This window comes from Epinephelus fuscoguttatus, linkage group LG11 (assembly GCF_011397635.1).
Source record: "Epinephelus fuscoguttatus linkage group LG11, E.fuscoguttatus.final_Chr_v1".
Classification (NCBI taxonomy): Eukaryota; Metazoa; Chordata; class Actinopteri; order Perciformes; family Serranidae; genus Epinephelus; species Epinephelus fuscoguttatus.
Genome location: NC_064762.1, coordinates 23,160,684 through 23,173,940, shown reverse-complemented (window position 1 = coordinate 23,173,940; position 13,257 = coordinate 23,160,684). Strand labels below are relative to the sequence as shown.

The 13,257-nt window shown below is 40.4% G+C and overlaps 1 protein-coding gene across 1 annotated transcript in view; it reads right to left on the bottom strand.

Moving 5' to 3' along the window:
• Window positions 1-12,975, bottom strand: part of rngtt (RNA guanylyltransferase and 5'-phosphatase) — a 143,366-nt gene extending 130,391 nt beyond the window's left edge. The window contains exons 1-6 of the mRNA XM_049590275.1: window positions 12,555-12,975; window positions 10,575-10,684; window positions 10,377-10,480; window positions 10,196-10,284; window positions 5,325-5,400; window positions 1,712-1,961 (exon numbers count right to left, since the gene is read on the bottom strand). Coding sequence (XP_049446232.1) covers window positions 1,712-1,961; window positions 5,325-5,400; window positions 10,196-10,284; window positions 10,377-10,480; window positions 10,575-10,684; window positions 12,555-12,618 — 693 coding nt within the window. The 5' untranslated portion in view covers window positions 12,619-12,975. The remainder of the gene's footprint in view (window positions 1-1,711; window positions 1,962-5,324; window positions 5,401-10,195; window positions 10,285-10,376; window positions 10,481-10,574; window positions 10,685-12,554) is intronic.
• Between the last annotated feature and the right edge of the window lie 282 nt (window positions 12,976-13,257).

Sequence of the window (13,257 nt, the reverse complement as noted above, 5' to 3'; positions counted from 1 at the left end):
CACTTGTGAGAGCATTATTGGTCCAGTATGGAGCAGTGCATTCTGGTAGTTGTAGGTTTGCTACCTCTTGAGCAAAAGCGAATGCCACCGCCCATTTTTCTCGGGTTTCTCTGGACATATAGCACCAGTTTTGAAAGTACTTGCTTCTGTCTACTGCACAGTTAGCCTAGTTTTATGTAAAGACCGTCTTTCCAGCACTGAAATACTTATTTAGCGTACCCTGAATGAATACCATTGTAAATTTCGGACAAAGTCACATAGCAAAATGCCTTTCCAGATATAAGGAGCCTTACCTAGTCTATTGTAGGCCACTTTTTGCCCTTTGTCATTGCTTAAAAACTGACGTCCATAGAAAAGTTCAATATCATTTTGAACCTGAGCATCTGCAGATTAATTCCACTACTGTCATGCACATGCACTGAACACACAATCAACATGCTCCCAGACACACCTGGCGGAGATTTTGACATTTTATCTCCATTTGGCTTATCAAGAAAATAAATAGAAGACTAATGAATGATGAAAACAATCATTAGGTGGAGCCCTCGGCTGAGGTGGCCAGCAGAAGTTTGTAGAAAGATATGCTCATATCACTACAACAGGCAATATCACCGCAATTAGCTACTTATCAGTGCTTCTTCTTGAATGGTTTAAACATACCGCAGCAGAGACCCCAGAGACAGACTAATTCTTTTGTCTCCTCTTCCACCTCTAATATCTCTAACCTAGCAGGATGGAGAAACTTTCCCAACACAAACTGTAGCCACGTGTATGTGTATTAATCCATGTACGTACTATCCAAGATGGCAGAGCAGTGTTTCTATTTTTCATATCAAGTGTTTCATCCAAGCAGATTTTATGGCCCTGAGAAGGACTCCAGCCTGAAGCTCTGCAGGCATTGTCTAATTTGATAGTGTGCCACCTTTTCTCTACTTCTGAACAGAATTCATGATGTTTCTTTTCATAACGGCCAACTGGCGGCAAACCAGTCTGACTCCGAGGCAGGCCACTCAAGAGCCAGAGACAGTGCTTTTTAATGACAGTGAAGTGATGCAGTCTGGAAGAGTTACTGCTGCTGTTCTCTCTTCTGGTCTCTTCCCTGTAGACCAGTCCACTGTGTAATAACTCCTCTGTTAGACTGGCCTTGATTCAGGTTTTCAGTAAGCTCTGTGCTATAAAAGTGATAAATAAGTATTAACTATTGACGTTTTGATGTGACTGTAATTCGCACAAATGTTTCACATCAACAAGTCTAAGTTTTGATTTACTTCCTACTGTTTACACTCTGTTGCTTTTGCCTTTTCATAGGCTCTACTATTTGAATTTGAGCTTCTTTTAACTACCTAATTAGTCTGGATGAGAGCATCGGCTCAATGTAAACAGAAGGAAACCTCATTATATGCAACTGGAGATGATTCAACCCCTTTAATTTCACCTTTAGCTTTACATAAAGATGGGGAGAAGGCTTTAATCAAAAACAAAATTATACCTTTGCCAGCAGCTGAGGAGATGGAAAGTGTCACATCCTCTAAATCGGAACATCAAATTGACTGGGTTATTACATATAGTTGAACATAAAAGCCTCATCACTCAAAAGAGAAGCCTCCCTACAGACCCTACATCACCCTGCGTGAGGTCCATGTCATGCAGAGAGGGATTTTCTACTTAACAGTCCATTTCCTGGAGCACCCCCCCCCCCCGAACGTCTCACCAGTTTTAGCTTCTCTTTCTTTCGTTTGCCAGGCGCTGACCCGGAGGAGCTGGGGCCCGACTCCTGGCTGACAGCGTTACCGTCATCGTCCACCTCCCCATCGTCGTCGTCGAAGCACCACTCAGGGAGCGCGGGGGCAGGGGGCGCATCCTCCTCGTCACCATAGCGACGGAAAAGCTCTTTGAGGTACTCTCCCTTGTAGATCCCCGGGGCCCGGGCCTGGGAGAACGCAGCCACAGCTGCCTCGATGCTGATAAGAGGCAGCGCACACAGATAGGAAATATTTTAAAAAGCTTGATTTTGGTTTTTGTGTTAGTATACTTTTTATACTATTTTTAAGCTCTTTATTTACTGTATTTCTCATTTGATCTGTTTATCATAACTAGAATTGGAGAAATGATTGATTATCCCAATAGGTGCTGATTCATTTTTCAAGTACTTTTTCCGAGCAAAAACTCAAAACATGTTGATGATCTCAGGGTCTCAAATGTGAGAATCTGCTGCATTTTTATGTGCTACATTATTATAGTAAATTGAATTGGGGCTACAGCTAAGGACAACTTCCATTATACAGTACATTAACCTGACAGTTACTTTCTCAATCTCATTTTAGTCATTAGTGAAACTCGTGAAAAAAGCCCCCATTACAATTTTCTGCAGCCCAAAGTAAAGCCATTAAATGTTTTGTTATGTCCAAGCAACAGTCCAAAACTCAAAGACAGTCAATTTCCGATAACATAAAACAGAGAAAAACAATAATTTCTCACACTGGAGAGGCTGAAAAGAGGGCATCGGGCAACAGTTAACTGATTGTCCAAATAGTTGCCCATTAATCTTAATCGACTAACTGCTCTGGCTCTAAATGGAAACTTACAGGGTTTTAAACTCTGGGTCAGAAAGAACAAGCAACTTAAAGGGGAACGCCACTTAAATTAAGAATCCCAATATGTTATTTCCATGGCCTTGGTAAGCTCAATCAATGTAAGTTAAAATGAGCTGTTCTCTCTCAAAGCCAGAAACCAGAAAAGTAAGTCTCAAACTTGTGATGTCATTAAGTATAAAGTCTAGAGCTGCTCAATAGACAGTGAAAGGGAGCCTGATTATGTGAACCAACAGAATGTTTGTTTTCGTTTTTTATACCCCAATGAGCTTTATTCTATCATAGTGTTCTCAGGTCTGAGGCAGAAAATGATGTCCATATAGACCAGATCACAATGTTTATTTACAACAACTTCTGGGCAAAAAATATCCCCTGCGTCACATGCATACAATGTAGTAGCGCTGAACAAAAGGGGAGTGGAGAAGGGTTCTGGTTTTTCAGATTTTTATCTGTGAAGAGCAGACATGCTCTGTGACGGCTCTGGACTAGCTGGCTCTGGCTCTGTTATTTCAAAGTGCATACATCCCATTCATCACGAGTGCATGTTTGATGCTTTCATATCTCACTGATAACAAGTAAAGCTGGAGAACTAATTTACCTGTTGGGCCGCAGACTAAATAAAAAGATGGCTTGAGTTCGCCCAAAAGCAGCAGTTAAGCAGGTTTATACTTTTGCGTTGAATCTATGGAACAGGCTCTGAGTAGACACATACCCTACGCCCTAACCTGATATGTACCTCCCCTGGAAATGCAACTACATGTCGTGGCAACGCAGACCTCCTGTCTATTTTTGTAAACTGAAAAACCATTTCCCTCAGTGGAAACAAAGCTCTTATTTACTTTCATTTCACAGATAAGAAACAATAAATTGTGAAGACAATAAAATCCCCACAAAAAAAAACAAAAAACATTTGAAATCAGGTGTGTGATTTATCCTGCCTTCACAGGAATGCTGCTAGGCTGCTAGGCTAATTTATGCCATGGGAAATGTCATAGGCTTGCGCTAATAATGTTAGCATGTAGTTTAGGTGAGGGAAACCAGTCTAGCAAAAGACAAGTGTTTTGTCTACGAATCTTCAGACTTTTTGTTAAATGCTCTCACTATTAAGTCATGTTTTATGTGTGTTTTAGGAGTGTTAGTTGAATCAATCAAACTTTACAGCACTTCACAGAAACTGAAAAGAGTGGCAAAGAGACCACCAAATGGCAGAAATAGGCCCGTTTCCACCGCAGGAACTTTGGGGTCATTTTACAGGGCCGGGACCGTTGGTGCGTGTCTCCACCGCAGGAACCACCCCCGAAGGACAGAGTTCCGGAACTTTTACAGGGGCTAAACAAGTCCCTGCCTCGGAGTAGGTACTCAGAACAGCCCAGAGAGACTCCTGGCTGGGACTTAGGGATTACTTAGCTGGGCTAACCGTTAGCTGTTAGCCGTTAGCGGTGTCTGTATTAACTCATTAACTCAATATACGGTCCGCTGGAAAAAATATTTTTTTCACGGACCGTTTATTGAGTTATTGAGTTAATACAGACACCGCTAACGGCTAACAGCTAACTACATCCCTACGTCGCCCCAGTCAAAATGGTCACGCAACGATTACGTCACATCCAGACTTTACAGGAACCTTCCTCCTACTCCGCCCTCTCAGTGGAGACACGGCGGTTGAGAGGGCTGAGCGAGAGGACATTCCTGTAGTAGTGCCTGCCTCCCAAATAGTACCAGGAACTTCTTCAGTGGAAATGGGCCTAATGTCAGATAGGTCAGACCACGGTATTTAACTATACATCTTTAAATGTTACAGTTATGGCTGATGTCAGAGTGATACACCCTATACTCAGAACATCACCCTGGGTGTCATCTATGACATGTCTCCCAAATCACTGTCTGTGGAGTAGCTCCAGACTTTATACTTCATGACATCAAAAATTTGAATTTGGGCACTCTAGTTTTTGAATTGGGGAGACAGCTGTTCATGTTTACTAGTATTTTTGGACTGTCTTAGACCATAGGAATAACATGTAAGAATTTTGAAAATGAATGTACTTTCCCCTTTAAAGACATTACCTTGGGCTGTAGGAAATAATTATGGCCATTTGTCTTTATTTTCAATAGTCAAAATAATCTTCAGTCGCAGCTTTTATCTTATCTCACTTCATGTTCAGGGCAGGTTATTTTCAATGAACAGCCAATTCAAAAAAATGCACCAGTTTTGATAATTTGATAGTAAAATAATCTTGCAACACTTGATACTGTAAGAGGGCTGCAAATGCTCTCAGAATATTCATTACACAGGAAGCAGTGGGCGGTGGGAGGGTTTTATCCAGCCTACATGTCGACAGCTTCCAGGGATTCTGCCTTCCCAGACTGCTGCTCCACCTCCGACTAAAGACACATCCTCGCCCTCCCCTCGGCTCAGCTGTTGTAAATTATTTCACATCTCTGTCGAGGGGTGACGAGCTCGGTCACCGCTAACCAGCCAGCTTCTTTGTGAAGCCTGTGTTGATTTGAACCGACAGTGCAACTTCTCGTGCCGTCACACGTACAGAAAATATCAGGAGAAGACGGGATTATCAGCTAAAAAGATACTGACAGGGGCGAGACACTTTGAAACCAGAGTAATGATCTGAGCCACTTGGCGGGTGCTGTGTTGTATGGTTTGTGTTGTCGTGTGAGACAGCGTGTTAAGACTGTGAGGCTGCGCTCGCAGTAGTATGAGTGATCGAAGGCCTTTACCTCCAGTCCATCTTCTCCACCAGGTACGCACATATCAGAAAGCCTGTCCGGTTGAAGCCATGCGTGCAGTGAACACCTTCAGGAGGAAAAAAGAGGCAGGACAGGGATGAAGAACCAAGAATCCCATGTCTAAATCTTAGACATTTCCCAATCTATCTGTTCCTCTATCTAATTTAATGCAGCATCATGTAAGCGTGGTGTCAGTCAGTATTTCAATAACCCTGTGGTTTAGAATTGTTTTTTCAAATGTGTTTCCCTCTCACATCGAAAACTCAGTCATCTTTAAGATGTACTGGGACCAAGTTTTGAGCAAGGGTATCAAGTCATAAGCCAAGAAAGACTCCCAAGCAGATCCCTCTCTCCTTAGGGGGGATATCCTTCCTCCATACCGACATTAAAAACCAGCCACACACACACACAGAAGACACCCACAGATTGATGAAACATCCAGGCAGGTAGAGAGTGCGTTTAAAGGGCACAGGAAAGCAAAAATCAGCTCTTTATTTTGAAGTAAATTGCCTGTAAAGCGCAATCTGCCTCCCTAAAGGCACAAAAAAGCCCCCTGAAGAAATAAGTCATATTTGTTCACCACTTCAAGAAAACATTCTAATAAACATAGCAACAAATGTGACATTTTCACAAACAAGCAGGTGCACAGCCGAGTTCAACACTACACAAAATAAAACCATCAGACTCTCATATTTCCCCAGCAAAGGAAGTTTGCCCGGCAACGCCAACGCTAATGAAGATGAAACGAACCAACGTCAGAGGACGGGGAATCGCATTTACCAACCCAACTGTCTAATTTGGACATGTGTACCACAGAGACAACAAAGCCTAATCACCAGCTGGCTAAAGACAGGACATCGCTGAGATGACATTCACACATTCTGCTCTGATGTTTGAGCAATTTGATTTACAAGCCAGGCAGCAGTTAGAACAGAGTTTGACGGGGTTATCAGATGCTGGAGCGAGGTATAAGAGAGCACCCTGCTGTTAATACTAGGAAAGTGCATCCTCTAAATCCATGAATCCATGATAAGAATCCATCAGGATGCCTTCAGGCACAGTGTCACAGCAAAATATACAATTATTAAGTAATTAAATATAATTACTTGGGGATTGAGATCTGCAGACATCTCATTTTCATTTTTTTATGTGACACTAGCACAATCATTTAAAGCACTGCTGGATTTCTGAGATCAATATCGATATTTATATTTGAGAGTTTGAATCTGATAACAATGAGGCTTGGGCTCTATCAAGGGTATTAAGAAATCCCAATGGCGGGATTATCAATACCATCAAAAATATAGACGCTCCTCTTTCTGTTAAACTGGTATGGAGATGCTGTATTGAGGCGATGTGTTGTAATGTACTGCACATGCCACCAGAGGTCAGTCTCTACTGATGGAACAGGCAAAGATGGCAACTGAGAGTGGTGGGGATAACGTCACAAGACTAGCAAAAAGCGGGTTAGCAATAGCAGAGAGAGAGCGGGGAGAAACATCAGAAGAGCCAGAATATTTTCACATCTAACTCTGTGGATTAAGGGTATATTTCGACCAAACCAGAGTTGGTAATCGTCAAAACAGCGGACTAACCAAGACGGTTTTGATGAGTTTTATCTTACTTCCATTGAGTCTGAACAAAGTGTGTTTAACTATAGCCCCATTTCCACCAAACACTTTCATTATGGTACCTGTGGAACCAAAAGTAACCCTTCAGACGTGGTAACTTGACCCTAGTGTTTCCACCACAAACAGTACTCAACTCTTCAATGCTGTCACTTACTGCTGCATCCAGCACTCACTGTATTTCCTCATTACGTTATAGTCCACAGAACGAGGCTGCACGCCGACATTTTCTGAACAAAACAGAACAGGCATGGTATATTCAAAAATAGCAGATTTGTGCATTTAGTCCTTCTCAGGCAAACTCAGGTGTTTAGTGGTGCCGGAGCCCACAGGAACTAGGCTCCACAATGCTTTTTTTTCCTGACTGAGGATTGGGATGTATGCTGTCCTGGTCGAAATTAATATACAGTATATAAATGCTTTAAGATCCACTGTATGTCATATAAAAACTAAAGTGATGGTCAACGTTGTCACAGTGAAATTTAAGGTGTGTTGATGGATTCACGTAGTCAACTCATGCACTGAGTAACATTACAAGTTAACGTTCCACCTTAAAAGTCGCCGGCAGTCGGCCCTACGAATTAAGGGTTTTTTTATTTTCTCAGTCTACAGATGCTGCAAGAGGCAGCAAAACATCCTTTTCATTTTATATCCTTTTTTAAATTTTATTTTTAACTTAAACAATATTGATATAGGTCTATTTGCTGTTTTTTTAAGGTACATTCAAGCAGGATGTGTGAGAATAATCTTATCAGTGCTCTCTTGTGGACCAACTACTGTAGGTAATGGTGACACGGTTTCTAAATAACCTTACACCTTGCTTAGCTGATACATGAGACTTGAATGCACTGCAAAGTACACCTTGTAGAGATGTCTCTCAGCTGTGTTGGAAACTATTTACACATTCATGAAGAGCAATCACCATTTACATAAATTACATCCCAACTCATGTTAACGTACTGATAAACAACGATAAAGTGAGTGATGTTAAACGCACCCCAAACTTCAGTATTTACATGAAGTTAAAAATACAACACAGTTGAAACAACAGTGCAAAAACCTGCCCACATACAAACATCTCCAGAACTTTCCCTTCTGAACCAAAGTGCATTTAGTCAGGGTTTATTATCTACTGGTGTCCTTTCACCTCAAAATCACCTACACAGTGTTCACTGGGAGAGGAGTGTTGTTTCTCATGTGAAACTCCCACACTTATAAAACCAACAACATAGTGACTTGCACGACACTGTTTTGTTTTTTAAGGAGGTTGGTGTGAGAGCCATGCACTCATGGAAATGTACAACTTCAACGTGACATGTGAGCAAACCCTGGGAGGGCCAATTAACCTCCAGCTACTACATGGAGCTACTCTGTGACCATCGGCAGAGGAGTAGTTGTACTGGGAAGCTGCCTGATGGTAAAGAGTGGGACTCTATGAATATAAATCATGCAAAGTGGAAGGGAGAAAAAACATTTTTTAATAAAACATGTAGCCTCTCGACCATTTGCAGCAGTCAATTTTAGAGTAAGGCTGCACTCTGCTGGACAAATGAGGTACTGCAACTAGTGGTTCAGTTTAGACTTGCACTCTGTAAGTGTTTCATAAAATAAATCATAATTAAAAGTCCATTTAATAGCATTTTTGTAGATTCCTCAATACAAAAATGAGCTTTCACACCTAAAGTAAATGTAGTGTGTAGATGACAGTTTAAATGCATAATAACTGGGTGTTAAACCATGTGTCACAGAAGCAAAGCAAGCACATTAGCTCATGACTGAGTACAACATGTGGAGCCAATGAGGAAAAACAGTTCTGTTAACAACTACTAGTTGCAGGATGATGTTAGCTATTACAGCCCATAAGGAAAAATGGCTATAAAGACAGACATTTCTTTACAAGCCTGTCTTCGTGAACCTCAGCTACTTCAGATGAAAAGAATAACCCTTACTATTTAAGAAGTCAAAAAAAGGTCCTTTTACAAGGGAATACAGTTGCCAGAAATTGAAGGATACCGCACAGCAACCACAGCAAAAATATTATTAAAAATATATGGTCACTGTTATGACATTAATATTTTCAAGTATGTGTTTTTATTTACAAAATACTTCTAAGTGAAGGGAATATTCCCGAGAAGATCACGACTTATTTTACGGCTAATTCACGTTTACTTTCATACTTAACTCGTAAATCATCAGATCTTCATCCTCTTAAATGTCTGACTTGTAAATCACTTGTACAATTTAGTGTATTGCTCTTTATCTTTCCCTAGTTTTAAATTCTTAATAACTTTGTGAAAATCTTATAAGGTGGAGGCTTTAAATGAGCCCTCTGAGTTATTTGCCTCACCCTGCACTGTATTTCATTATTCATTTTTCTTGCCTTTTTGTGTTTTAATTGCGCAAAATAATAAACTACAACTGTGAACTAAGCTACAGAGTATGTCAGCTCCATAATAAGTTATTCAGAAATGTATAAAGAGTGCAGTATAATTTTGGTCATTACTGCAAAATAAGAGAGTCATGGTAATTATTTTAGAAATAAGGCAGAAGTGTTTCAGGTGCTCGTACTTAAGATTCAAGGTTTTTTAAATGTTCCTCTAGCATTAAGATTCATACTGAGTGGGATAAATGGAAGCTTGAATGTCTAAGGAGAGAAAACTGTGGGGGTGATTTAAAAAAAACATAAAAACAAAATCTAACTGAGTTACTGTTGAGGCAAAGCTGTTCCAACAGTCTGTGGAAATTATAAAGTGCAAACTCATTTACAGCACTGGCTTTTTTACACTCATTGGGATTCTACTTTTGTATATCTTCATATTCTTCTATGAGCAGATGTGATACACAATTCATGGATTTCAGCCACATTGATATCTTTAAGAGTTAAAAATGGAGATAGACGTAGGGGCGAAACTCATCATTTCCAAATACTGAAAAACTGACTCACAAGAAACTGCGGTCAAACCATTCATAGAGGTGTAAACACAGCGCTAAGATAAACTAGTGCAGTGACAGCTATTATTTCCTCTCATGTACCACAGATTCAATAACCTAAAAAACACACAATACATTTAGCAACAATAGTTTTGATAGTATTCCTGAAAAGTATTTAAGCTTTCGATACCACATCATATTCACAGTCAGATAAACATCTCAGATTTGTGCAGAAAATACAAATCATCTGCAAGACGCACATAAGCTGTTATTGATATGCTGTAAATGTTGAGCTGTGCTTACCTATCAATTCTGCGGGATTCTTCTCGACATAGTGTTCACAGAGCCTGATGAACATTGCGGTCGTGTCTTTCGAAGGGCATTCTCCGTGGCTAAACAAAGACAATAGCACTGGTCTTAGTACATCACCACCGAATAAACTGCACCACAATTACTTAACACATGACAGCAAATTTACGCGTACCCTTTACACTGAAGCTTCACATATTTTATGCCTTCTTTTTCAATGTCGTTGCGGTCATAAAAGCGTGTAGTGTTCGTCAAATCCACAAGCAAACCCATTTTCACCTGAGGAGAGACAAAAATGACATAGTCAGTCATGTTTTTTTTTTTTTTACTTCAAAATGTTACTTAGAACTTGAGTCTTCACTGAGTCACTTACTTTTAAACTTTTTAAGTAGTTGGACAGCATGCTTGGATGAAATCTGTTCTCCTCTGCAACTTGGTCATCATATCTGGGACCCAACATCGTTTTCATTGGCAGGAATTTACCTATGAGGGAAAACAAAGTCGTAATGTACAAGTAATAAACTAGAGGTCCTCAGTGTAACACTCTGTACTCTGAGTAGGGACCTTGGCGGCTGATGCATTGGTTAGTTGGCTTAGGTGTGGACTTGAATGACATGACTTGGACTCAAGTCACAAATTTGATGACTTTAGACTTGACTTCACAAAAACCTGCAACTTGACTTGGACTTAGACACCAATGGCCGATGACATCACATGGACTTAAACCTTTTCACTTTAAAATACTTCATACTTTCCCCCAAACCCAAGATTAAAAAGGTATTGTTGTTGAATGTTATTTAAAAAGTGTGTCAAAAATCAATTCATTTCCCTTCATCTGCTTTTGAATCAGAAAACATTAATACTATTCATTCCCAGCAAGCTGACATAAAATGCCCCAGACAACCCATCTTGTTTGAATGAATCCAAAGGCATCCAATAAAATTGCCACAAATAACCACAAGAAACTAATGTAACTTTACTGGGGACCATCTGAAAAATATAAACATCAAAGATAATTTTGTTTGTGTACAAAAATGATGTGGTGGTCAACTAAAATCTAAAAGTATTCATGATTTTTGTACCTTTTATATATTATAACTCTCATTTTAATGGCATTATTGTTGAGGAGCGTATCATGACTTGTTTAGGACTTGAAACTCAAAGTTTAGGACCTGGGACTTGACTTGGGACTTAATTTGGGACTTGAAACTCCTGGTGTAGGACTTGATGGGGGACCTGACTGGCTTTAGTTGGGACTTGAGTGCAAAGACTTACTTGTAACTTGCCAAACAGTGACTCTGGTTGGCTCACCCAAAGCTTAACTTCTTATACAGGATGATTTAATCATTAATTCATTAATAATTCTACAAAATATAGTCTAATATACTGTAAAATGTTGATGATTACCACACTTGATCATACCGAATAAAAGCCTAAAAAACTGACAGGACTGTTACAAATCAAGGAGGAGGTGCCTCCTGTGGCTGTGTTAAATTGAGCGTGAAATAGCACATAAATAGCATTTGTTGACTTCGTTATAATGGTTGATATACAATAAAACTTTAGACCCAAGTGCTAATTTTAAATGTGATGTGAAATCCAAGTAAACATGTTGTCACACAAGACTTTAATAGATATCGACCTCGACACAGCTTCATGCACATCCATGCTACAGCCACGGTTTGTTTTGACACGTGATGCTTCCACAGTGAAGCTAGCCAGCTCTGTAGCACTTCTCTGATGTACTTTTACTAGTGGAAAATAAATGAACGAAACAAGTCCACAAACGCAGCTTTTGTTTAGAGTTAAATTACAGTTATTAACTAGGAAAAAAGCACAGATGTCTGCGAGCAGCTGGTCTTTGACAGCGCGTTAGTCACAGGTGCAAAGTTACCTAAACAAAGCGCGCCTGAACAGTGTCGCACCAAACTCCATTTGAAAATATGGCAAATTAAGTTTGTCTCGCTACAGTTGGAAAACGTACCAGCATTTTAAAGATAGTCTAAAATAATTTGGTTTATTGTGTTCTTCCAATAACATCGGCATCCAAGTCAACACCAAACTTCGCGTAATTTAAACAAAATGCTGTAAATTTAGACAGCACTGTTAGCCAATGTCTCAATGTTATGATACTAACTAGCCTTGCAATTTTTGTGTAACTGAAAATGGACAAAAATGTCAAAGTGATGCTTGTTGCCAGCAGGACGTTTGGAAAATTAAAAAGTGGATCGTAATGTTTCAGTTAAGACACCCAGTTGTGTTAAAACAGCATGAAGCTACACTAAGTTAAGCAGCTGGTAGCAGTAGCACTACCTAAATTTAACCGGCTGTTAATCTGCCGTTGTTTTCTTACCTGCCACAGGTTGTCCTCTTCTGGGACAATTCCGCCACCGAGGAGGGGGTCCGGTGTGTGACATGCTGAGCAGAAGTTTGAACCGTTGATAATAATTACAGCCTTGCCTAGCTAGCCTGTGGCTTGATGCTCCCTCTCAGACCGCAGTGATTCCTCACTCAAGCACCGCGGACTCTGGGCCCTTCAGCTACTAATGCAGGAGAATCATCCAACAAGTTTAAGCCCGGTCAACTTTATGACGGGCCGGCGGGTATTTATACGAAACATATGTTACTGTGACTCACGGCTGATTACCATCCCCAAAATGGTGTTTTCTTTAAAGTCTGTTCTCCTGAAATCCAGTTAGTTAGCAATTAGCTAGCATAACGTCATTCAAACACCAAACGAGCTAGCTAGCTAGAGCTAAACTAGCTAGTCTTCTTCTTCGGGTTATTATCTGTAATTCTGACGGCATCCGGCACCACACCGCCACCTGCAGGTGTAGACAAGGAAGGGTATAACACGAAAATAAATCAATGCAGCTCATTCATGGACTGGACTCTGGAGATTTATTCATTCTGGACTCGTCCCCAATCTCACAAATTTTGGGAAGTTGCCAGGAGTGCTAGTCCTAGCACTTTCAGTGCCCTGGGCAGGCGCCCCCAACCCACTCCAAAAAAATGTATTATTTATTTTCATTGCCTTCACCCTATGTATCATTTTG